This window comes from Phascolarctos cinereus, unplaced genomic scaffold (assembly GCF_003287225.1).
Source record: "Phascolarctos cinereus isolate Bilbo 61053 unplaced genomic scaffold, phaCin_HiC Scaffold_2;HRSCAF=192, whole genome shotgun sequence".
NCBI classification, from domain to species: Eukaryota; Metazoa; Chordata; class Mammalia; order Diprotodontia; family Phascolarctidae; genus Phascolarctos; species Phascolarctos cinereus.
This window is the reverse complement of record NW_027555625.1, coordinates 189,199,879-189,226,754: the sequence shown is the minus strand read 5'-3', so window position 1 is coordinate 189,226,754 and position 26,876 is coordinate 189,199,879. Positions and strand designations below refer to the sequence as shown.

Genomic DNA, 26,876 nt, shown 5'->3' with positions numbered 1-26,876 from the left:
TAAAGCATTTTGTTATTTAAACCAATATTTTTCATTTCTACATTCACAACACCTATCATATAATGTCATTCTCTATGCTCACATTGCCACCACCAAGATCCTCCTCACTTCAGGCTTGGAGGCTATTGAAATAGCATGTTGGTTGGTCTTTCTGCCTTAGTTGTCTTTCCACTTCAGTCTGTCCTCAACTTAGTTGCTAAAGTGATCTTCGTAAAGTGCAGATCTGACCATGTCACCTACCTACACAATAAAAAACAGTGGATCCCTATTACCTCCAAGATTAAATATAAAATTCTTCAACACCTTGCCCCTTCCTTCAATTCTAGTCTTCTTATACTTTTCCCTTCCATTTACTCAATCATCTATGGACATTGGCCTATATACTCTTTCTCACACCTGAAACACTATCCCCTGACTTCAAGCCTTACTTGCATCAAGGTTTGGCTCATATACCACTTCCTTCAAGTGACCTTTTTAGATGCTTGTCATTAGAGCTCCACAAAAATGTATGTGTGTACATATCTCTCTGTCTCTGTCTCTTTCATTGTGCTTTGAAAAGAAAATAGAAGCAACATAAGAATTGATTAGTTTTGCCTTCTCTCTGTGAATTCTTTTTTGCAAGTAGAAATCTTTTTTTTATAAATCATTTTTCTATCAATATAGCTCAAGAGACTTTTTGGTCATCCATAGCTTCCCTAGTCAGTTTCCAAACATTTTGATATTTATCATTCTTGATGCTACCTTTATAGGATAATGCTATTCTTTTCTTTTCATTTTCTGTTTCCTAGCCTTGCTTCCATCACTTGTACATGAATTTTTTCGAATCTCAGTAGATGGGTAAATTCCTTGATATCTTCATACAAATCCCAATTTCCCTCTCATTGCGATTGTTTCCCTTTGAATTGAGAATTTCATTCTTGAATATGAATGAATGAATAAAGCATTTTAACATATAATCAATATATTTGATAAAGTATCTCCCATCCTTTTCCTACAGGCCTCTCCTGTAGCATTTTGGCTATGGAATCCTACAAACTGTTTCTCTAAATCCTTCAACATCTGCTTTCCTTCTTCTGATTCTAAATCTAGTGGTCCTTTTTTAAACTATACTACAACACCTTCAAAGAGCATACTAATTCATTGAGAGTTGAGGGTTCACATCAGATATATACAGAGCTGGGCCAAAGGTATGAAGAAATGCTTTGAATGGCTTCACGCTGGTTTCCTCTTCCAAATTCCACTATTTCATCGTCTTTCCAATCTCCCAACTTTGCAAACTTGGCTTTGTCCTTGGTTTGTCACTCTCCCTCACCCTAGATATGTGATCAATTGCCAATTTTTGCTGTAGCTACCTCCACAATTTCTATCACATCTGGCCCATTCTGTTCATTCAAAAAGGTACCATCCTATTTTAGGATCTCATCAGCTTTCACCTAGATTATTGCAAGTCTCCTAATTACCTCAAGTGTCTTCTCAAACACTGCTACACAATGCTGGCAAAAGGATTTTCCTTAACCATATAACTCACTGAGTGACTTACTCAAATTCTATTGCTTCTAGGAATAAAATATTAATTTTTCTGTTAAGCTTTTAATATCTTTCACAACCTGGACCCAACCTCTGTTTTCAACCTCATTTGGACATTGTACCCCAACCCCACCTCAAGCTAGCAAAAGTAATCTTCTCTCTGTTCCTCACACACAATACTCCATTTCCTGTATGCACTAGCTGTAGTCTATGACTGCAATGCATTACCTGCTTACCTCCACCTTAGAGAGTTCCTTTCTTCCTTAAAGAATGTAATTCTAGCACCACCTTCTACATAAAATCTTTCCTGTTTCTCCAATTTGCTAATGTGTTCCCTCCCAAACTACTTGTATTTACTCTATATACATTTATATATATTCCTTTTCATAATTATACTGTACACGTGCACGCACACACACACATTTGTTGTCTCCCTCACTAGAATGCAAGTTCCCTCAGTCAGTCAGTTAGCAAATAAACATTTATTAAACACCTACTATGTGCTGGGTACTATGTTATATTTATATAGCACTTTAAGATTTGCAAAGTATTTTATAAGTAATATCTAATTTGATCCTCACAGCAACCTTTTAAAGAAGGTGATATTATTATCCCCGTTTTACATAGAGGAAACTAAGGCAGATGGAAATTTAGTGACTTCCCAGAATCACACAGCTAGTAAGTGCCTGAGGTTGGAATTTAACTGAGGACTTCCTAGCTCTAGGTCCGGCACTCTATTCTCTGCACCACCTACCTCTGTGAGTGGAAGATGGACTGGAGTGTAAATAAGCTTGTGGAAAGGAGAACAAACAGAGGATTTTGTCAGGCATGGCAAGGCATGAAGGCCTCTCCCAAAGTGGAACAACTGTCAGAGAAGAAGAGGGGGACTATACCAATGATGTTGTGAAGGTAAAATTAAAAAGGCCCTAGCAATATATTAGAGTAGAGGGAGAGAGAGGGAGAGAGAAAGAATGTGATGATGATACTTAGATTGCTAGCCTGGATAAGTGGGAAGATGATGGTATCTTTAAGCATAGGTAAGTTAGGAAGAAGGGAGGGTTTTGGAGGAAAGATAATGAGTTCAGTTTTAGAAATGCTGAGTTTAAGATGTATACAGAACATACAGGTCTAGATATGTAATAGGTGCTTGGAGATGTAAAACTAGGGGTTGAGAAATGAGGGCTGGTTAAGTAGTAGATCTGAGACTTAGCAGCATAAAGGTGATGATTAAATCTATGGATGCTGATGAGATCACTAAGTGAAGTAATAGAAAGGGAGAACAGCTCAGTTATCTAGATGAAGATCCAGCAAAGGAAACTGAGAAGAAGCAGTCACATGGATAGAAGGAGAACTAGGAGGGAACAGTCTTATAAAAATCTAGAGAGAAGGGAATATTAAGAAGTGTCAAGGGCTACCAAGAGGTCAAGGATGATGATTAAGAAAATGCCATTAGGTTTAGCAGTTAAGATTGTTAGTAAAATCGGAGAGGCAAGTTTTAACTGAATGATGAGGTCAGACGGAAGACTATAGGGATTTAAGAAGAGTGAAAGGAAAGTGGAGTCATCTATCTAGGACCTTTTCTAGGAGTTTACCCAGAAATGGAAGGAGAGATATGGGATGATAGCTAGGTAGCAGAGATGTATGGATCAAGTGAAAGTATTTTGAGGATTTGGGATTCATGGGCATTTTGTAAACATTAGGGGATCAGTTAATTGACAGAGGAAGACTGAAGATAAATTAGAGAGTAGAGATGACAGAGAGGGCAAGCTGTTGGAAAAGATGAGATGGATTGCAAGTAGGGATTTTTTCCCCTTTTTTGCACTTATATTTCCAGTGCCTCATACAGTGCCTGGCACGTAGTAGGCACTTAAAAAAAGCTTGTTGTTTGATTGAGCATGAAAAAATATCTTATATCCTACATACATAAAACCATCCATACTCCAGTCAGATACTTACAAGCTATATGACCTGGGACAAGTCACTTGACCTTTCTTAGCCTCAATTTCTTTAACTGCAAAATGGGGCTAATTATAGCACCTACCTAACGGATTGTTGTGATGATCAAATGAGTAAAGTAAAGCACTTAAAAAAAAGATTTAAAGTGATACATAGATATTAGCTCTTATTTTTATTAGTCAGTGATTGAAAATCTGGCTAAGCCTCAGATTCTTCAATTCTGACCATCAGTTCTTATAGCCTCCTAAGTAGCTGGAGAAAGTTTATGGGAATAGCCTGAACATGTGGTAACCACAAGGAATGACCTAGAAATGTTTTTTTTTATTACATCCTTGGCATGAGTTTGTTTTCTTATAGTTTACCTTCTTCCCTTAAAATGTGAGGCAGTAAAAGCTTCAGTCAATTAGAGTCTCTACTTAGGTGGGTTTTCAGTTAATTGAGGTTTCACTTCTTATAAAACCAAGCACTCTATTTCTCAGCTTGGCAATGACCTTTTCTCTTCAGGCTTCAAACAGGATTTTTTTTTTTTGGTACCTCTCTGAAAGACATTTTATATATATATATATATATATATATATATATATATATATATATATATATTTTTTTTTTTTTTTTTTTTTAATTTTCTTAAACTATCTTACTCCCCTACCAGATTACAAATTCTGTGAGGTAAGGACTACATGGGGTTTGTTGAAACATCCTATCTTTTCTAGCTCTCTGCTCACTGTAATAACAAATGTTTGTTCAATTGAATTCAAATGATCTAAGTCTGCCTTTACCCAAAGAATTAATGAACCTAACATTGTCACACACAGCATCATCCTTGCCTGGGTGATTTAGTGATTTTAAGGTAATTAATCCATTTTCTTTGTACGTATCTGCATGATCAGTGGCATTCTATGCTGAGGTGAGGAAGGCTTTCACAGGGCACTGAGTGACTAGGAAATTACCTAAGATTAATATTGGGCTCCCTGGAGCCACTGCCTTATTTTTGACATAAATCCTTAGAGCATAGATTTCATAGCAGATCCCTGGAAGAGATATTGAATTTTTTTAAAAAAATGATATAATTAATTGAAATGCAGTACTGAGTTTGAGTATTTTAATTCAATTCAACATTCATTAAGCACCCATTACTTGCAGGTGTAGAGCTATGTGCTAGGAATACAATCTCTGATAACTAGTAGCTTACAGTCTAATATGATATAAGAACAAAGGGGAAATTTAGACAAAATATTCTCAGGAAATTAAGGAAAGAGAGAAGGGCAGCTAGGAGGTGAAGAGGGCAGAGGTTAGAGTGCTGGTCTCCAGACTCCAGAGTCAGGAAGACTACTCTTTATGAGTTCAAATATGATCTCACACTCTTATTAACTGTGTGACTCTGGGCAAGTCACTTATCCTGTTTGCCTCAGTTTCCTCATCTGTAAAATGAGCTGTAGAAGAAAATGGCAAACCACACCAGTACTTTTGCCAAGAAAACCCCAAATGGACTCATGAAGAGTTGGGCATGACTGAATTGGCTCCACAACAGCAACAAAAAGAGGAGAGAACACTTTTAGTTGGAAAATACAATTCAATCTAACTGAATCCAACAAACATTTATTGATTTCCCAGTGGATACAAAATACTATACTAGGCACTGGGGATAAAAAGGCTGAATGAAAACCTGCCGTCAAGAAGCTTAGATTCTACTTATGGGTATAACATGAATAGATAATGGCTCATGAGGTTGTAGTGAACATGAAATGAGTAAATAAATTGTGAAACTTTAAAAACGAAAGTAATACACACATATGAGCTTTATTATTTATTTATTATTTCTGTACAATGAATCATGGTTCTATCTTCTTTCATATCCACTGCCATAGTACAGGCTTTCGTTTCCTCATGCCTAGATTCTATCACACTAGGCTCACAGATTTAAAGCTAGAAAAGACCTTCGAAATCATCTACCAGTGGTGTCAAAATCAACTAAAAATCCCTATGGGGTACATACTGATTTAGAAAATCACAAATTAACATGATCTACATTCTACTGTATTTGTTAATTTTGTTAAACATTTTCCAATTACATTTTAATCTGGTTCAGACAGCACTCAGGGGTTCTGCAAGACCATTGGCTGCCATGGGCAGTGACTTTGACACCTCTGACTAGTCCAACCACATCATTGTAAAGCAAGGATACTGAAGCACAGAGAAGTTTCATGACTTGCCTTATTAGGTCATATAGGGAAGTATGGTTCAGAGTTTGGATTTGAATCAAGTCTTTTGACTTCAATTCTAGCACTCTTTTTTTAATTTTTAGGCAATTGGGGTTAAGTGACTTGCCCAGGGTCACACAGCTAGTAAGTGTCAAGTGGTTGGTCAGAGGCTGGATTTGAACTCAGGTCCTCCTGACTTCAGGGCCAATGCTCTATCCATTGTGCTACCTAGCTGCCCCAATTCCAGCACTCTTTAAACTGAATTGATCCTCACATCTCTAATTTCTTTCTTTTCTACATCAATATGAGATCACTACATTTTTCTTCAGGTTATTGAGAATGGATACAGAGGAATGTTTTGAGCCACTCTTAGACATAAGTTGAGTTTATGTAATCTGAAGATATAGCCTGATGTATGTAATGAAGTGTGCTGGCTCTAGAGTCAATATAGAACAAGTTTTGTACCCAGGCTCTCACCTTTTTCTTTAAAAAAATATTTCATGCAGTTAACTTAGTTTTTATAATTATTTGTTCTTTTGTTTTTATATCATCTATATTTCTGAATTTATTTCCCATTCCTCTACCCTGTGTTATTTCTTTTGATAATAATAAATTAAAAAGGCAATAAAATTAATTCAGCAAAACTGACCAACAAATCAGTTAAATCTGATCATATAAGCAATATTCCATGTACTAGTCACCTACCTCTTCGAATAAAGGAGAAAGGTATATTTTCTCATCACTTCTTAAAAGACAAGCTTGATCGTTATAATTCCACAGTATTCAGTTTCAGGCATTTTTTTTTGTTCTTTCCATTTATATTTTTGCCTAGTAAATGCTTAATAAATGCTTATAGACTGACTGACCAAATTGTTTTAGCTATCACTATTTTTCTCATTTTGTTTCTTTGCTCAACAACCTACATTAACTTCTATGACCCATGTATCAAATCCATACTGCAAGGTCTTTCACCAATACTCCCATCAAATTTATTGTTTTTATTACTTCTCACTTAGCCATTTTCCCTCTATTCTCCTTATCCAAATGCTAATCAGCCCCAAAAGCTCCAACTCAAGTGCCAGTGCCTTCCAGAAGCTTTCTTTTAATGCTCCAGCTATCCTCCAGCAACTTGCTTTAACATACTTCCTATTCAATAGGAACTAAACTTTAGAGTATTCACTTTATCCTCAAATTTATCTGGAACAACTTACCAGGATTACTCTTATGGCTTCTCAGTCCTTGTAATATGCTTCTCTGCATACATGTTCTAACCTTCTAGCCACAAGAACATAGCTTCCTTAAAGGTAAGGACCGTGGCAGTATGAATATTTGCGTTCTCCAACATCCAGTACAATATCTCACACATAGAAGGCACTTAATAAATGTTTACTGAATATTGAATGAATGAAACCATATGAGTGGAAGACCAATTATAGAGCTGGAAATGAGTTAGGAATCATCCAGTAGTAACTTCCAATATTGTAGATGAGGAGATTGGGATCCAAAAAGGTTGAATGATTAAGCTAGTTAATGGGAAAAAAAAAAGCTAGAACTGGAAACAACTTCTTTTATAGTTCCCAGTTTCCTTCAAAGATCTCAGTTCATCTCCTACCATCCATATGAGGTCTTTCCAGCTCCTCCAAGTTATCAGTGCCTCGGTCCCTCCCTGCCCACCACCCTATTAACTCATATTTATTTTAAAAATATTTCTACATATTAATCCTCCCCATAAAAGGTAAGCTTCTCAATGTTAGAGATTATTTCAATTCTATCTTTTTATTTCCATCACCTGACACATACTACAGTATGTAGTATGCATTCAATGCATTATGGCCTCTTAAACATAAGGAAGGACTTCATGATCATGAAGGTACAAAAATGCAGTTTCCGTAACCTAACATTGCTAATTGTTCCCATGAAAACATGATGTTAGGGGAAATGACATTGTAGTTGACTGTTAATTCTATAGAAATAAAGGTTATCAACAAGTGACCAGATGAACAATGACTTACAATGAGGCTCACATCTTTAATGGTGGGTCTTGGTTACAATGTTTAAGAAGTTGTGAAAAAGTGATGTTCAAAACAATCTTCTACAGGCTGCATTCACATCAGAATATACTCTTAAGTGAGGTTATACAGTCTTCACCACTAGACAACTCCAAGATAGGAATAAAGGTTTGTCTGTCTTGGAAGGCTTAGCTCATCTGCCAATAAGTAGGCATTTTGAAAAAAGATTGCCGTTGGATCTTCCTGCCCCGAATGCCTTCTCTCTTCAGCTCTAGCAATTCCCATCACTTCCCTCAGAATTCAAAACCTGACTTAAAATAATCACCTTTCAGCTATTACTCAAATCTTACATCACCCCTCCCCCAAGAATGCCTCTTTGAGTATAATTATTCCTTTATACCACATCTTAGCAGTTCCTTACCAAAATGTAGAATATTAATAGAGACATTAACACACTGTTTTGTCATTGTAAGTCTAAATTGATTTGTATATTTAGATACTTCAGTGCCTTAAGTATAGTATGTACTTAGTAAATATTTGTTGAAGTAAATTTATATTTTGTCCCTGAAATTAGGGTATAAAGTGCTTGAGATCAGGAGCCATTAGTTTTGTATTCTTTACTTTTATGTAATGCTAAGAATAAATGACTAGTGTGGTATTATGGGATGAATGCTAAACTTGTAATCAGAAGACTTAATCTTCAGTTATTGTTCTGTCTTTTAATAATTGTGCAAATCACAACTTCTCTGGGTCTCAGTTTTTTCATCTGTAAAATAAGGATAATAATATTTGTCTTATCATTTACCCGTCTGCTGCACCCTCTGGAACTCTGTGTATTGACATCTTATTTGCTGGTGCTTCCTAAGAAGTCTTAGGCCTTATCATTTAGTGTGTGGCTGAACTCTAAAGACCCCTGAGCCTTTCCACCTGAAATTTCCTATATGTGTTGTATCCCCTAATTAGAGTGTGAGTTCTTTCAGATTAAGGACTATTTTGATTTTAATTTGTCTACCCAGAACTTAGCATAGTGCTAGGCACATAGCAAGCATTTAATAAATGTTTTTTCATTCATCGATATCTCCAAAGTGAGAATTAATTCAGATTATATATGTACATATGTAAATAAATATTCATGCAGGCATATGTGTGCATGCATGTGTGTGTTTTGTAACCATTAAACACTACGTAAAGGTAAGTTTTTGATGCAATTGCTACTAGTACTCCAAATAACTAATTAAACTGGATGCCCTCAGGTCCAAAGTTATGTCAGTTTCATTGCTATTATTACAATTCCACTTACCTAAGCTTAGACTCTGGAGAATGTTATAGTAGTTACTGGAATAATGTTCAAATTATGCACAGTAGAAAAAAATGAATGGGAAATAGTTACTACTACTACCACCACCACCACCACCACCACCACCACTACTACTACTACTACTACTACTACTACTACTACTACTACTACTACTAATATTGATAAAGGCTGGCATTTCTATGGTGCTTGAGGGTTTATTGACCACTTTACATACACCATCACATTTCAGTGCCACAACTTGCGAAACAGGGATTATTATTCACTTTAGCCATGCACAGGCATGGTCATCCTTTTATCTCACTATACCAACAAAGATACCATAGTCAAAATATATAGATTTTTATATACAAAAAGTATAAACTTTAAAGTTTGTACTGTGTTTTATGTAGACAAGTTCACAAGACTTCGACAACTCTGTCAGGGAGGTATATTTATCTCCATTTTATGGATAAGGAAAGTGTGGCTCAGAGAATTTGAGTGACTCTCCTTTGTCACTCAATATCTTATATGTAGGATTTAAACCTTTCTGTTGTGATACAAAATCCCATCAATCAGTCAGTAAATATTAATTAAATACTTACTATGTGCCAGGCACTGTACTAAGTTGTCTTTTATATTACAAAAATAGATTTCACTGTGCTTCTATTCTCTAATGTAAAATTATTTCAACCTCTATCTGCATATCATCACTCCTGAGTAGCAAATCAAATATGGAACATAAATTAGAATTCAAAAAATTCATCTAAAGATATAACTAATACTTGGTTTATAGCATGCTTATGATGTCCATGATGTAGCACACAAGGTTAGGGGAAAATAACATTTTTTATTTGTGCAAAATGTAATCTCCTCTGTGACATATTTGATTCATTTATGTTCCGTCATTCTTATTTCTGGTGATGCATATCCTCCTTGAAAGGGATTCTATTATTTTAGATAGTACACAGTCTAATAAATTCTTTATCAATTCAGTGTCTTCCCACTAGAAATTGTATGTGACTTCTTTCCTGTTATCAGTAGGGGGAGAAAATACATGTGACAAACAAGTGAATGTTTTAACAGAATTCCTTCTGAATCATTATGTAGGACAGAGAGGAAAATTATATTCTAGAAAATTGAATATCCAGATAACTTGCTGAGTCCTTCAATTTTTATGTGGTTATTTGGTCTTCTATAAATACAATCTGCAAGACAAAGCCATATCTTCAGGCTATATTTATAGAGCAGGTCGTTAATGGACATCAGTTCAAGAATACCACAATTAAAAGCATGGGTCCTTTTCCAAGTATGAAAATTAAACATTTCCTCTTCACTTTTTATTTCTCTGATAGTCCATGACATCACATATATGCTCAGCATGATTGCCATAGATTTACCAATACTTACATGGTTAAATATATTTTGTTATCAGAAAATAAACCGAACTTTATTAGAATGAAGAAAAAATATTTTTCCAACATCTGACATATATGTCAATGATTTCCTATACTGGCTATTAACAGTCTAAGGTTACTAATAGGAGATATATTACTTACCCCTGTCCTTTGAACTTCCATGAAGATGGCTCTTTGGAATGATTTTTCCCACACAGCTAGCTCGCTCCCTAGCTCTACGTTGAAAAAATGACTTTTCCCCTGTCCAACCATGACACTGAAGCAATATGGCCGTTGGTCTTCCAGGTCATAGTCCTGGTGAAGACCTAGATAAAAGTTTGCTTGTAACCAGTAGTCATCAGTAAGCCAGAGCTGAAAAACATAGAATAAAATTTTATTTGTTTGTTTTAATTGCTGGAAAGGACTTAACACAGAAAGGTATGTTAGATATGGAGGGTGCACAGAATATCAGAGGTAGAAGGGATCTTAACACAGAGGAAATATGATGTTTGTGAGGATCTTAGGATGTAGAATATTAGAATACAGAATGTTAGAAAGGACCTTACTTGTCATTTAACTAAACTTCTTTATTTTAGAGAGGAAAAAAGTACACAAAGTGAATAAATAAAAGAATTAGGAGCAGAACCCAGACTGCCAGGTCAGTCTTCTTTTTATTATGCAGTATGTAAGTATGTATGTGTGTGTGTGTGTGTGTGTGTGTGTGTGTGTGTGTGTGTATGATAAATATGATATATGCTAATATATACTATATCTATAATAAAATACATTTATGTAGAAGTATTTTATTATACCTCACACTCAAATATCCATGAATAACATAGTAAAACCCTTAAATATAACCTGACAGTAGAGATTATTATCTACATATTGGAGAAAGGTCCCAAATGTTGATGGGACCAATGGGAAATACAGATCATTGTACTGAAATAAGTAATTGCTTTTTTGTGTAAGAACACAAAACTGTGAGGAAGGTAATTATAGTCATTACTATTCTTACTGTTCAGATGAGGAAACTCAGGTAGAACAGATGAATTGTATATAGGAATAAACCTAGAATGTATTGGAGTCAGGATTCGGACCAAAGTCTCTTTTGACTTTAAGTCTTGTCTTCTTTCCATTGCCTATTATATAGGCGTTATATACATACACACACACACACACATACACACATATATGAGTGCATATATGTATATATGTATGTATGTATATATACACTAGACCTATTATTTCATTGGTATAAAAATAATGTGAAATATATATATATATATATGCATACTTTTATTCATATCTATCCTTCTTCCTTCCCCTCTCCTGTCCTCTTCTCTCCTCTCTGTCCTCTCCTCCTCTCATCTCCTCTTTTTCCTCCCCTCTTCCCATCCTTCTTTCTTCTTCCTTCTTGTTCTTGTTGCTATTGTTCTTCTCTCTCCCTGTCACTAGCTCCTTCTCAATATGGGTATGTATTGTGTTTGAGTAACAGAAGAGAGAGAAAGAGAGAGAGACACACGGAGAGAGACATGGAGAGAGAGAGAGAGAGAGAGAGAGAGAGAGAGAGAGAGAGAGAGAGAGAGAGAGAGAGAGAGAGAGAGAGAGAGAGAGAGAGAGAGTATCTGGCCTTTTGACTATGTGACCCTGGGTAAGTCAGTTGACTTTACTATCCTCTGGCAACTCTCTAAGAATATAAATTGCAGAGTAGGTGCTATTCTGGATGTTCTATATGGGCAGATGGATTCTCTCCCTCTCCATTCCCTCATCCCCAAAGAAGTTCCTCCACTGATGAAATAAAAAGTCCAGCTTAAAATACCATTGACATGTGTGTATTTATACGTAGAAAATCAATCCCTCAAAGGCAGAATTGTTGGTTTTATCTTTGTAACCCCAGCACATAGGACAAAGCCTTATACGCAGTAGGAAACAGATTTGTGTTTGTTGAATTGAATACAAAGCAAATTCATTAACTAACAAATGTTTTTATTTCATTAGTTTTAATAGAAAAATTATTATTTAGAAAGATTATGGATGGTTTTACTTTGCCTGAAAGAAGTTAAACATAAATTTATTTTTCTTTTTGGAGAGAAAATTTAGTGTTACTGGAGTGGATTCTACTTCATCATTAAAAAGGTATGTCTTAGATACACTACTCAAATGATGTTCATAATTTTAGTCACGACTGCAATCAAGGCACTGATTGATGCAATTTTCTCATCAATTTCATGGCTGAGGTAGAAATTTGGTACAGACATAATTTTAATAGGTGGGAGAAAAATAACTCTAGGGAGAAAAGAACACCACTGAGAAACAAAATAATTTCTTAAAACTTGTTTCTGGCCTAAACAATGATAGATATAATTGTCGAAGGGGGATTATGAACACAGATCACAAAGAAAAATTGAGCTGAGAAGTAAGAGTTTGTTTTCTGATTGTACCTTTACTCTAATTCCTGAAACATAAATTAAATTCATGTAAGAGAAATTTAAGATGGGAGAGAATAAATATAAAACTTATAAGTTATGCTAGACAAAAATTAATTTTTTTATATGGTGGATTAGTTTCAAAAAAAGATCCTACACTGTTTCACATAAACAAAATGAATAGATTCAGAAGGTGTTGTTAGAGATAAAAAATTATGTTTCCAAACTTATGACTGACTAATTATTGTGACACCTTGAATGTATTCTGAGAAGCTTTCAGTAACATAGCACTTGTGATGAGGAAAGTAAAGTCAGGCATAGTCTGACATATTCATTCATTCAATAAGTATTTATTAAGTGCCTACTATGTGTCAAGCACTGTGCTAAATGCTGAGGATGCAAAAAGAGGCAAAAGACAGTCTGCCCTCAAGGAGCTTACAATCTCATGGGAAAGACAACATGCAAACAAATATATACAAGGCAAGTAATAAATAAGAAAATAAAAATTAACAGAGACAAGGCACTAGAATTAAGAGGGGTTGGGAAAGGCCTGATGTAAAACACTGTGAGTGATAGTTGGATCATCTTTCTCACAACTCAACTCTCTTTTTGGACTTCTCACAAACTACTTTCCCAACCCTTCAGAAACATCAGCCTTGTGGCCCTGTTTGCCTGACTGGAGACATATTCTCCTATACCTCTTTTCCCTTTGTCCATCCCCCACTTCCAGCTCCCCTTTTGTATTGTTTTCCTTGAAGATAAGGCCCATCTCATTTGCTTTGGCTTGTGTCCCTAATGTTTAGCACAGTACCTGGCATATAGCATGGGCTTAATAATTTTGCGCGCTCTCTCTCTTTCTCACTCTCTCTGTCCCCTCATCTATCTGCATGTTTTATCTGTCTGTCTGTCTGTCTGTCTGTCTATCTATCTATCTATCTATCTATCTATCTATCTATCTATCTATCTATCTGTCTATGTCTGTCTGTCTGTCTGTCTGTCTGTCTGTCTGTCTGTCTGTCTGTCTATCTATCTATCTATCTATCTATCTATCTATCTATCTATCTATCTATCTATCTATCTATCTATCTCTGCCTTAGACCACATCTTAAGTATTGCATTAAAATCTGGGAGCCAAAATTTAGCTTGGTCATTGGTAAACTGAAGAGTGTCCAACTGTACTGAAATGGTGATGGGTATGAAACATCATGCCATGTGAAGATTGACTGAAGGAACTGGGGAAGTTTTTCAGGAAAAGAGAAGATTTAGGGTCAACATGGTAATTGTTTCTAATTAGGTGAAAGCTTGTTACTCAGAAGAGGAATTAGCCTTGTTTTGCTTGGTCCCAGTGAGTAAAACTAGAAGCAGCTGCTGCAAATTCAACTGGGCAGATTTAGGCTTACTAGAAAACTTTATAATTGCATTTATATAAAATTGGAATGGGCCGGCTTGGTAGATAGCAAGTTCCACCTTAGTAGAAGTCTTCATGCAGTGGTCCGATAAGCATTTGTCAGGTAAGTAGTAGAGGGGATTCTTGGGCAGGCTTTAAGTTGGCTGAGCCAGATCGCTTTGAGATTCTTTTCAACACCAAGATTCTGAGCTTCTGTATTACTCATTGCACAACAGTCTTTCCAGGGACAAACAATGTACAAGAACACCAAGAGCAAGAAAAGAATCTCCTGCAGAGCTACAACACTCTGCCATAAAGAGATCTCAACTGTGTTTCCTGATTTCCTCCCTGCAAACATAATCAGGTCTGCAATCCCAGCATAAGGACCAGTTTACAAAAAATCAGTCTATAAGGATGGCTATGTCTGTCTGTTTTTTTTTAAAGTAGGCTATATGAAAATTCAGTGTCAGAGAAGCTGATTCTTTCATGTCAAGGATAATGACAACAGTCCCTTCCCTAGTCTACAAATTAATTGCCCTGACTTCATGATTGCGGTAACATGTATAAGTGTCCTTTAAAAATTTGAAATGAGAAAATGTTCACTAACTTAAGTGAATGTTTTTTTAACTCTCATATGCTCCAAGTTATAAAACTATCAATAGGGAAGTAAATAATTCAAGTCCAACATCTTTGCTTTCTAGTATCTGTTACATTCCTCAAGAATATAAATGGAATTAGTTCTACATCTTGAATTCCCAAATGTTGGACTTTGAGGTTAGATTTTTCATTTCTTTGTCAACAAAACAGTAGCCTCAAGATAAACTGAAAGTCCCAGAAGTTAACCTTGGCAGAATATATTAACATTCGAGTAATATTGAACAAGAAGTCAGTAATTATAATCACTTCATAAAACTTTTAAAAATCCTTTCAGACACGTAAGAGTAGTAACAGTCCAATGAAAAGAACACTGGATTTGAAGACAGAGAACCTATGTTTAAATCCTGCCTCTTAAACTTATTACCTCTGTGACCTTGAGCAAATCATGTTAATTTTCTAGACTTAATTTCCTCATCTGTAAAATAAGAAGCTTGGAAGAAATTGTCTCTCAGGTCCCTTCCAATTCTAAATTTATAATCTAATCTAAATCATAATCTAATTCTAAATTTATAATCTCATTCAGGTCAGTGGAGCCCACAGACACAAATTGAACTAAAAATGTACAAATCATCTGTATAAAGATTTACATATCATCCCTCATTCCCTGCTCTTTGATCCAATCCCTGGAGAAGAGGCTCTTCATACCAACTCTACCTCCTTTACTAATAATTCAGTCAGTCAACAGCATTTGTTAAGCTCTAACTATGTGTCAGGCAGTGCACTAAGCACTGAGGTACCAAGAAAGCCAAGGATTTTACAATCTGACGGGGGAGACAACATGTGTACAACTGTGCACAAACATAATTTCCATAGGATATATCGAAGATAATCAATGGTAGGAAGGTGCTAATATTAAGAGAGATCATCCAACTTCCATTCTTCATCACTTTTGACCTGGACTATTGCAATACTCTTCTGTGATAGAGTGAAATAGTCTTCAATTCTCTTTGTATATGGCCTCTCTTTTCTTCAATCCATCATAAACACAATTGCCCAATTGATATTCAAAAAGCATGTCTGACTTTCTCATTCCCTTATTCAAGAAACTTCAGTGGCTCGCCTGTATCCTCTGGGATGAGATACAAATTCCTCTTTTAATCATTTAAAGTGCTTCACAATCTGGCTCCACTCTTTCTTTCCAGAGTAATTACACATCTTTTCTCTCATGCACTCGATGCTCCAGCTGAATTAGTCTACTTACTGTTCTGGCAGCTGGTGGCACATTTGATAGAGGACTGATCCTAGAAAGAACTGAGGACAAATACACTTACTAGCTGTGGGACCCTGGGTAAGCCACTTAAACCTCTGTTGGCCTCAGTTTCCTCAACAGTAAAATGGGGATAATAATAACATCTACCTTATAGAGTTACTGTGAGGAGCAAATGAGATATTTAAATTAGTACAATGTTTGGCACCCAGTAGGCACTATATAAATACTTATAATCCTTGCCTCTGTATACATGGTATTCCATCTCCCACCTTTGTGCCTTAGCATATGTTGTCCCTTCAAGCATCGACTGAAGACCACCTCCAAGAGACCTTTCTCATTTTCCCAGTTGTGACCTCTTCACTGTTACTTTGGATTTGCTACCTGTCTTTCTCTGTCTGTCTGTCTTTCTGTGTCTACCTGTGTATCAGTTTATCTCTTGCATTTAATTATCTGCGAGTTTGTTGTAGTCTTTCAGTTGAATATAAGCTCCTTGAGGGTAGATGAGCTATCTCACTTTAAAAAAAAAATCCTCAGCCCATAGCAAAGTGACTGTGCTATTTAAGTTTCATTAAGATACTTAATAAATGCTTTGTGATTCACTGATTGATTCAAAGGATAGATAAATCGAAAGATTCAGATCACAGAGTGCTGGATCATCATGGAAACTGAGATCTTAAAGGGACCTTTAAACACTTCATTTACAGATGAGGAAGTTGAAGTGTTTTGCCTGATATCATATAGCTAGTTAACAATCAAGAACCATAGATGTTCTTAATTGAATACGATACTTTTGAAGTTTTTAGGTCATTTGAAATTCTTCCATTTCAGATGTACTCTTCAAAACTCCTTGTGTATAATGCTATGTTTTGATTTGACATTTTTATATAATTTGATATCTGACCTTCTGATGAAATAATTTTCCTCAAAAGAATAGTCTTATTTGTTCAATTGACCCAATTTACCTAACTTTGCTTTTTATATTACACTACTTAACTTTTCCAAAAAAGAAATAATCTCAAATAATGTAATGTATTTCACAGATATTATGTTCCTTTACATTGACAGGTCTTGTTAGTATATGGCAGACAGTCTATAATAATGTAATTTTATTAGGAACAGTTAAAATTCGATTTGTGCAGCAAGAGATTAACTAGTTTGAAATTATCCACACTAAATCAGATACCTTTGAATGTTTGATTTAAATGCCATGGATAAAATGGCACATATTACCAATGATGTCTTCAGATAGTAAAAGCCACCAGTAAGTATACATCAGTCTTGACTAGACTAGACATAAATCCATAGAGATTACTGGAATATCTAGAATGTTTTAAATTTCTTATTAAATTCAAGGGTACATCTGAAAGATGAAGGATTTGGTTTTTTCCCCTATTATCTGAAACCCCAAACTCTCTTGCTTATTTAAAGATCTCTTTTCTATAGCACACTTACCTTGTGAACTTTAAATAATACCTCACAGAGGTTATAGATTTTTTCAGCTCGTACCCAGTCTAATGTACTCACCTGTAAGAAAGAGAAAATGCACATGTAAACAAATGCTTTCCTTTATTAGTCAGATAATGAAGATTACCTGTAAATATAAAATGAAACAACAAGCAGATGTGATTAGTAATTGATATATACAGTGTTTCAAATAAGCACTAATTAGTTGGCAATAGTAACCTGTATATACTGTATATATCAATTACTAATCACATCTGCTTATTTTAAAAGGAAAATATGAATATCTTCAAAATGTATTCAATTTATTAGATATAATGCAGAAAACTCTTTGATCCAAGAATGTATTAATAAATAGCTCTATGGGTAATCCACTGTGACTTGGGATCTCCTCCCTCAAGTTACTAGCAAAGGAGTCAGATTAAGAGGGATTATGACTAACTATTTGGAGTATTTGGAGAAGTATGAAATAGTGTAAAGAATACTAGCTTGGGAGTCAAAGGACCTGAATTCTCATCCTGGTTGTGCTAATTGATACCATTGTGAACTTCTTCAAGTCACTCTCTATGCCTCATTTTCTTTTATCTGTATAATCAGGAGGTTTAATTACATGATCTCTAAGGTCCTTATACCTCTAGACTTGTTGTCCTAAACCTATGTGGCTCTCTGGTCAAATTCTAGCTCTCTTACCTATTGGGTATTGAGCAATTTACAACCTCCCCAGGCCTCAGTTTCAACCTTCATAAAAACAAAGTGTGTGGGGGGGTTTGGTTTATATGATCTTTAAGTTCCCTTCTTTCAACTCTTAAACCTATCTCTACCTGCATTAATAATTATTTTGACTAAACTAAGTAGATCAGTCACAGAAACAATCAGCCAATTTGACTAACTTAAAAAATTTACTTGGCTGATTTAAAGAGTTGAATTGGCTTATGTAGGGGCTGCAGGAATTCTATACCAAAAATGCATTCTTTGTTGTGTTATCTATGTTTCTCTTATTCTTCCACCACTAAAGATAATCAAAAGTTCACAGCATTATGTCTTTCAAGTACAAAAATCACCACAAGAAACTAAATCAATGTGTTTCATCCTACAGTAAATTTCTTATTAAATAAAATTCTGAAGAAATACAAAATCTGAAACTCCAAAGCCATTAAATTTTCCTAAATGTTCTTCAGACTTTAAGTTAATGATGTGAATAAAAACTACACCTAGCATATGGTCATTTAATATTTAATTGGTTCCACAGTCAATTCATAGATCCTGATAGAAATAGACTAAATCAACCTATAAGTAGGAAGCAAAGAACAGTCAATTCAACAAGTAAGTGGTGTGTTATTTATTTACTTAAAAAATATATAGAATTAAATCCAGAGAAATTAAAATCTTAAGTTAGTTATTGATAGTTTAAGGAACTCTCTAATAAGAATTTTGGAGGAAGTACACTGCCTTTTGAGACCCTTGGTTAGTAGCAGATGCAGCTTCCACTAAAACTGCCTTTCTGAACTTACAGTAATTTCCATTATGATCCTGGAAACTGACCCAGTTATTGTTCTTCCTAGAATTCCAAAAGTACTACCCCCCTCAAATTTTTATAGCTTCTCTTGCTGAATATTCACAGAATTACTTATACCATTACAGTGAAATGATTTATATATTCACATAATTTAGGTTTTTATTTTTTTTGGTAAATGGACCATATGAAGAGAATCAGTTGGCTTTATGGTATATCTTAAGAACAGCAAACGTGTTGACAGATCACAGTCATATATAATGGCTTCACTTCAGAAATCATGGTTGAGATTTTTCTCTCTGTCTTTTTTCCTTTGCTTTTTCATCTTCTTTACCACAAGATGAACTTCTCTTATGGCCTCTCCTTAATTATTGCACTGTCATTTCCGTACCATTTTGAGGTATATAGATCATGTATGCTAGGAAGGACCTATATCTTTAGCAGTTTCTTCAATATATGGAGGAGCACTTAGTATAGAGAAGGTACAAAATGTCATTTATGTTACCTTAATGACCTATTAACTTGACATTTTCAGCTGTTCTCTGTTTCTTCAGTGTGACAAGATGCCATCCTCTCCCTGTGCCTGAACGGATCAATGTTTGATCTTTTTCTCTCTATGTACTTTTAATGTTTTCCCTTTGATTCATAGAATCATAGAATTAGAAGGGACCTTAATAAATAAATAAATAAAATCCCACTTATACCTGAATGAGAATCCCCTTTTTGTTTGGAGATTTCCAATAAAGGGGAACCCACAATTTCTTAAGGCATTATTCCATTCCACTTTTGGAGATCTTTAATTGTTTAAAATGTTTTCTTTATGTCAAGCAGAAACTGCCTCAGTGACCTTTACCCATTGATTTTTAGTTCTGCCCTTTGGGGCCAAGCAAAACAAAGTTAATCCTTCTTCCATGCAAAAACTCTTTAAGCACTTGTAAATTATCTTTCCTTAGGGCTAAAATTGCTGTTCATGCACTCTCCAAAGAGCCCTCTGCAAACATATGCCGTACATACGTATATATATTTGTTGTTATTCAATTGTGTCTGATTTTTAGTGACCCCATTTGGGTTTTCTTGGCAAAGACAGTGGATTGGTTTGCCATTTCCTTCTCTAGCCCATTTTACAGATTAGGAAACTGAGATAAACAAGTTTGAGTGACTTGCTCAGGGTCACACAGCTAGTGTCTGAGGCCAGTTTTAAACTCAGGAAAATAAGTACTGACTTCATGCCCAGCACTCTACCTACATGCTATCTCTCTCTCTCTTTGTCTCTCTCACACATGTGTGTATATATGTATATGTATGTAGGTATAGGCATACACACGTACATATACATGTGTGTACACACACATACATGCATGTATATATATGCATACATACATATATATGTATGTGTGTGTGTGTGTGTGAGAGAGAGAGAGAGAGAGAGAGAGAGAGAGAGAAGGTTTGGTTTTAGTGCAGGTAGATTATAAGTTTTGTTTTTGCTTTTTGACAGTTGGGAAAGAATATATTACTCAGCTCTGTGTCTTTTCCTCCAATTAATGTAGTCTTATTCATTTTTCAAGGCTTAATATTCAACTCCTCAACAGAGTTATCTCTGATCATTTCAGCCTTAAGTGAATCTTCTCTTCCCTAAAGCCAAGAGCAGTGCACTGTCTGTATCATTCATTTGACATTTACCCAAGTTGGCTTGAATCACAAATTGTCTTTTTAAGTACCTATCCCAATATCTCAATCCCTTAAAAACCTCCTTGAAGTCAAAGATGGTGTTTTATGCCACTCTTCATTTTCCATATCACCTTATACAGTATATTAAAAATAAATTCTTGTTGACTGATTGATTTGAATAAATGTGTAAGACCCGATGTGGTACATATTGATGGTGTAATATTAATTATATAAAATAGTTGAACAATCCACATGTGGTGACAGAATGTCTGTGGTTAGGAACCTGGGTTGTTTTCAGTGTTGATAAGCTTAATCTCTTTTAATATGCTATCAGTATGACTTCCATATTTACCTGTGAGGGTATGAAGCTAAGAATTATGTTATTCATCACAAATACCAAAAAGGAACTATAAAGTATATATTTATTATTCTTGAGGCAACATTTTACCATAACAATTTAATGTGTCATTCAGGGATCCTTCTAGTTCTGTATTTTGTAGTTATAACTGTGAAAACTAGTTAGGGAAAAATTGTGATAATAAGTCATCTGGTTCCCAGGTGAGGATTTTAATTTAAGATGATGTAATCATTATTATATGATTTTGTTTTTAGGTGTCTCACTCAAAGGGCAGAAGCTTTCTTTTTGTAATAAAATCATATTCAACAAAGATTAAATCAAAATGGCTCAAGGCCCAGAAAATGCCAAAAGCAAATAGACATAAGTAAAAGACAAAAAGTATTATTCAACAAATAAGTTTTGTATGGTCAGTGATCTAGTAATCCGAATGAAAATATCCAAATGACGGCCTTTGAAGGAAATCCCATTCTGAGAAAATTATTTCTATCAATATACATGATGACAAAAAACACAAAGACCACAAAAGGCCTCTGTCTCCATAAATGAATGAAAAAAATATTTATTAAGTGCTTGCTATGTACAAAGCACTATGCTAAGTGCTGGGGTGACAAATAGAAAAAAAAAAGGCAATCCTTACTCTCAGAGCTCACATTCTAATAGAGGAGACAACACACATTAGAAGGTTTCAGCTGTAAGTCAGGTGGAAAAGTTCCATGGACCATAGACTGCAAAACAGATGTCATTTCTACTGATTAAATTATATCAGTTTCTAAAGCTGAATTGTTCGTTAGTGCCAAGTACTTTGGTTGCAAGAAATTCCTTTTCTGAGTCTGATAGCTGTGGCTTTGTAGGAGAAGTCAGGCTTCTGCATCTCCACAGGGGTTACTTCCTAGGATGATGGCAGAGGGTACTACGCTGGAAACATTGCTATTTTCAAGGCTCTTGGGTTTAGAGTCCTGAGCTATTTCCATAGGAATGAGAAGAGAGATGACGGTCAAGGTTGTGGTGGTGATTTGATTTGCTTGGCACATGGTGTTTTATATTTCTCCCTCAGGGAGCCTTACTTCAGACAGATTGGCCTACCTGCCTTACAGGTAGCAAATGGTTGGCAGCTCATGGGTTGCCTGGCCCCTTCTTCATAGGAGTTGCTTCCCTTCAGGTTAGCTATATGAACTAGGCTGGAAGCAGCACTGGTGGTCTATGGAGTACTGTATCTGTCTTTGCTGGCAAAGGCAATAATCTAGTGTAATGGAACTGAATCTGGACTGTGTTTCCAATGTGACTGTAGAGAAAGAAGGTAAGATCTAAAGTATAAGGGTTTTTCATTCAGAATCTGTAAAAATGCCCTGGTTTAAGAAAACCCATTATTAAGTGAGGTAATAAAAGTAACAGAACAGATGGATTAGGCCATAATTCATATCACAGAGGTGTTCTTCACTTTGGAAATTAATGTTCTCCCTTAGCCATAGGTTTTGGAAGACATAATAAATTATATAGCAAGCTTTTTAAAGGAAAACATCTATTGGAAAGTGAGTACATTTGTGATGGCAAACAGGAAAAGGAAGGGAGATGCAACTTAAACTTTATATATGTCCTTACTCCAAAAGCCTACAATTTCTCTCTGATAAATGATTTCATATCATCTGAAATAATATGCAATCAACCATGTGATTATGCTCCTTAGGATTACTTCACTGACAGTCACCCTGGGAGTAAAATACTGTAAAACTACATGCTAATGGCTCATATCTTCTTTTGGGCAAATATATTGAAAGAAAGAGGTAGCATGAATCAATACCATAATCATTAAGAGTAACAGATTCAATTGTCCATTCCTGTACTATTTTCTTAAAATGCAATAGCTCACACATTTTTTCACATAAGATCAATTCATTTCAATAACCTGTGAAAACTAGGGCTGTTTAAAATTATCAAATAAGTTATCAAAACATCTTTTGATATTATCTTGTTCCAATGATTACTTACACTAAAACTATAATCTTAGGACTAGGGGCTCTTAATCCAGGATTTAATGAACTTTTAAAAACAATATGCTGATAATTGTTTTTCATTATGATTCATAACTAATGAGTTTTATTTTATACATTTAAAAATATTATTCTAAGAAGGGATCCATAGGCTTTACTGGATTTCCAAAGGGTTTCATGACACACAACGAAGGTAAGAGGCCTCTGCTCTATATTAACACTAGATTTATAATGTTTGAATATCTCTTCAATCAACAAATTTGCACTTAAGTTATTTTCTTCTAGGTAAACAAAATCTGATAGGCTGTGATTGCTTAATTGGTGTTAAAAAATTGCTTCTCACATTTTCATTGCATACATTGACAACTGTTGCATAATTTATATGTTTTTTTAATTTTTTAATACACTGTAAATTTGATTTTGTGGTTGTTATTTTAACACATTTTAATGAAGTTTGAAAACATTGAATTTCTGGAAGATTATGTTTCTGATTATCTCTTGTAAACTAGAAATCAACAACAACAACAACAAAAGCTATTTATATCCTGGGAGGGAAGTTAAGCATTTCCAAAAAACATTTTTGGTATTGTATCTTCCAGTGAAATAAAACAATACTTTCTGAAGTTATGGTTGATGTATAGCTTCCAGACCTTTAAAAATCTTGACTACAATCTGATCATCAAAAAAGCTAAATAGATTTTTGGCAATTTAGGAACTGCTTTGGGCAAGCTGCCAGTGTTCCTGGCTTTTCTTGATCTTTGGCTAATTCAGGAGAATTAAATAATTTTTAAAAGTATCTACTATGAGTAGAGAATGATGCTAGGACCTGGAGTCATAGAGACAGAACAGAAACAGTTCTTTATCTCAAGGATCTTACATTATTCTAAGGGATTTGTTTATTTTATGACGTATGCCAAAGATAATTAAAAATAAGATTATTTCAGGTGGAAAATTTTTACTGACATTTGGGGGAAGAGGAAAGGCTTCTCACAGGAAATGGTACATGGAATTATCCATGAAGGGAGCTAAGGATTCTAAGAGATAGAAATTAGAAGAGTATTAGAAGGGAAATAGTCTGGGCAAAGGTGTGGAGACAGGAGATGAAATGACAAGGTCAGAAAACAGCTAGTAGGTCATTTGGGCTGGTAGGGTCTAGGAAGGGGAATAATAGGAAGTAAATCCTGAAGGGAAGGTGGAAGCTTATATGCAGAGTGGTTTAAATATAATGCTTAATTGCATTTTATCTCAAAGGCAATAAGACACTGTATGTTTTTATCAGGGAAGTGATGTGGTAAGACCTATGTTATACCCTGTCTAAGAGTCTGAAATGGTGGTCTATAAATACCCTTGGATGGAGTGACTTCACTGATGCTCTGCTTTGTCAGTAAAGAAATAAATGACTGTGATGACACTTCCTGCATTGTGAATATCACTATTCAGAAAAAATACTGTTCCCTGTAGACATAATCATTAATACGCTGCAGAAAAAGGAAACATGGAAATTCTTACAATGTTCCTTTACTACACTCATTTTTTTTAAAGAAGAATTAAGTTGAGCTTCTGCCAGTAAATAGCTTTTTCTTCCTTATAGATTTGGTCCCATGTTAGTTTTTTTTTCTGATTTCTTTGAGAGATTTATGCTTAAAAATGTATTTAACTCAAAACTACTTTCTAAGCAACAAAAACAATTAGGGGTGATCATCCCCCAACATTTTATTTAAGTGGTTGAAATATTAAAAACTTCTCCACTTAAGCACCAAAGGTTGTTAACAGTTAACAATTTCTTTTCCAAGCCTCTTCTCTCTTATCTTTCCCATATTATTTCATCTTGAGTTTTCTTTCTACACCTGTTACTCCCTCTTCCAGCACAATGTTTCATAGCTGCTCTGTCTCAGATGGATTCTATTCATTGCTGCTTATCTTCTCCAGGTCTTTTTGCCTTCCTCAGGTTTTCTGGTGTAGTACTTTCTGGGCTGGTCTGGACAAGGTTTGCAGTATAGCTATATATGTAAAGATTAAAGGGACATGACTCATATCTATGAGTGACCTTTTCTTTTTCTGTTTGTGCATGTCCTGCTTAATATTAGGGTATTTAATGAGTGGCTTAAGGCATAGGTGGCTTATAGGACTTCCATGAAGAATGGCTTTCCATCATGAGGTCCTACTAGTTCACATGCAGTATGAAGAGCAAATTGTCCTAAGTATGTGGACATGTGTTAACAGAGCCAAAAAAGTCAGGGAGCCTGTGATAAAGCTTGTCTTCTAGGCTCTTTTCAGAAGCAGAGTAAATGGAAAACCTGCTTTCTCTTGTGTTGCAAAGGTCATAAAATTTATTAACCAGTGGCCAACGTCTGTTGATGAGTTTCTTCATATTTAGGTAGACTGGTCTTCAAAAAAGACTATATAATAAGTGCCATGTTCAGTTTCTCAATTTAATGAAAAGACTTTCCAGAGATTATGCTTTTCTGATATGGCCATCAAGAATTCTGAGTCATCAGCCGACCAGTATACCTCCTCTGCAACTTATGAAACCATGTAAGCATGATTGATGAATTAATTACTGAAAAAAATATTTATTAAACATTTAACTATGCGCTGAGCATTCTGGGAAGTTCTTGACTTACACATAGAAAAAGTGAGATATTCCAGCTCTCAAAAAGCTCATATTCTAACAGAAGGAGGCAAAATATTAGGATTGTTCAACTCCAAGGAAAATGACAAGGACAAGGAGGTTTGAAGCTTCAGTTGGCAAGGTGGTGCCATGGTCATGAGTCTGTAGAGTACAGAAGCAGGTCAGGAGGGAAGGCCACTTATGTGACTTTGGGTAAGACACCTGACCTTTTCTTGTTCCTCAGTTTGTTCATCTGTAGAATAAAAGTGTGGAAGAGGATATCCTCTGAGGTCTAGTCTTATTAATAGATATTCTAATTTCTGAGTACCAGCCCAGTTAAGTATGGACAAACTCATCACCAGCATGTTGGCTCCTGGTTGATGAATTCTTTGGTGATAACAACACATGAATTGAAGATAAATACAAACTGGTCCTTAATTCTTGGTGGCCCCCTTTCACTGTGTAGTGATATTAAAAGGGTGGTAGAAGAAGGAACTAAGGATGTAACAGTCACACAGATATTTGACCATCTATAAATGTTAACCCAGTTGTTAATAAACTACATGTAAAAACATTGTTCAATGAACAACTAATAGATATATGTCTAGATTAAGAACTGAATCATGCCAATCTGGATACACTCTCCATAAATGACAGTAGGACAAAGAAGGAAGTTACTTATGAAATGAAAGTACGGATCCCAGGTTCACAGATCTTGAGCTGGAAGAGACCTCAGAAACCACCTAGTCAAATCATCTCATTTTATGGATGAGGAAACTAAGGCCCAGGGCATTTATATGAATTGCTCAAGGAACATAAATAATAAGCATGAGAATCAAGATCTGAACCCAAGTTATCAGTCTGCAGAGTTGATGTACTTTCCTCTGTACCAAAAGCTTCTCCTTGGAGATAAAAGCAGAGGCACTGGACAAGTTTGGTTTTATCATGTGCCCCAAATGAACAAGAAATTGTTTCATGGGACTGATGATTTCAACACAATGATGGCACTATTTGACAACGGTGGGAAATGTATCAGAAAATGTGGATCAGGGTTAAGGAATGAGAGAGTACAAAGATCTATAAGTTCCACTAAAGCCTCATGCCTATTTATCATGGATGCTTTATTTGAGAAACAACTGCAAGTCCCTAGATATAGCCAGAACTGAGTAACAATACACAAAAAGGAAATGATTCTATTTTAGCAGAAAAG

General features: G+C 35.3%; 1 protein-coding gene across 1 annotated transcript in view; it reads right to left on the bottom strand.

The window, feature by feature from the left end:
* Nucleotides 1-26,876, bottom strand: part of SNTG2 (syntrophin gamma 2) — a 639,175-nt gene that overhangs the window by 114,750 nt on the left and 497,549 nt on the right. The window contains exons 13-14 of the mRNA XM_020965876.2: nucleotides 17,520-17,591; nucleotides 10,547-10,756 (exon numbers count right to left, since the gene is read on the bottom strand). Of these exons, the coding sequence (XP_020821535.1) occupies nucleotides 10,547-10,756; nucleotides 17,520-17,591 (282 nt within the window). The remainder of the gene's footprint in view (nucleotides 1-10,546; nucleotides 10,757-17,519; nucleotides 17,592-26,876) is intronic.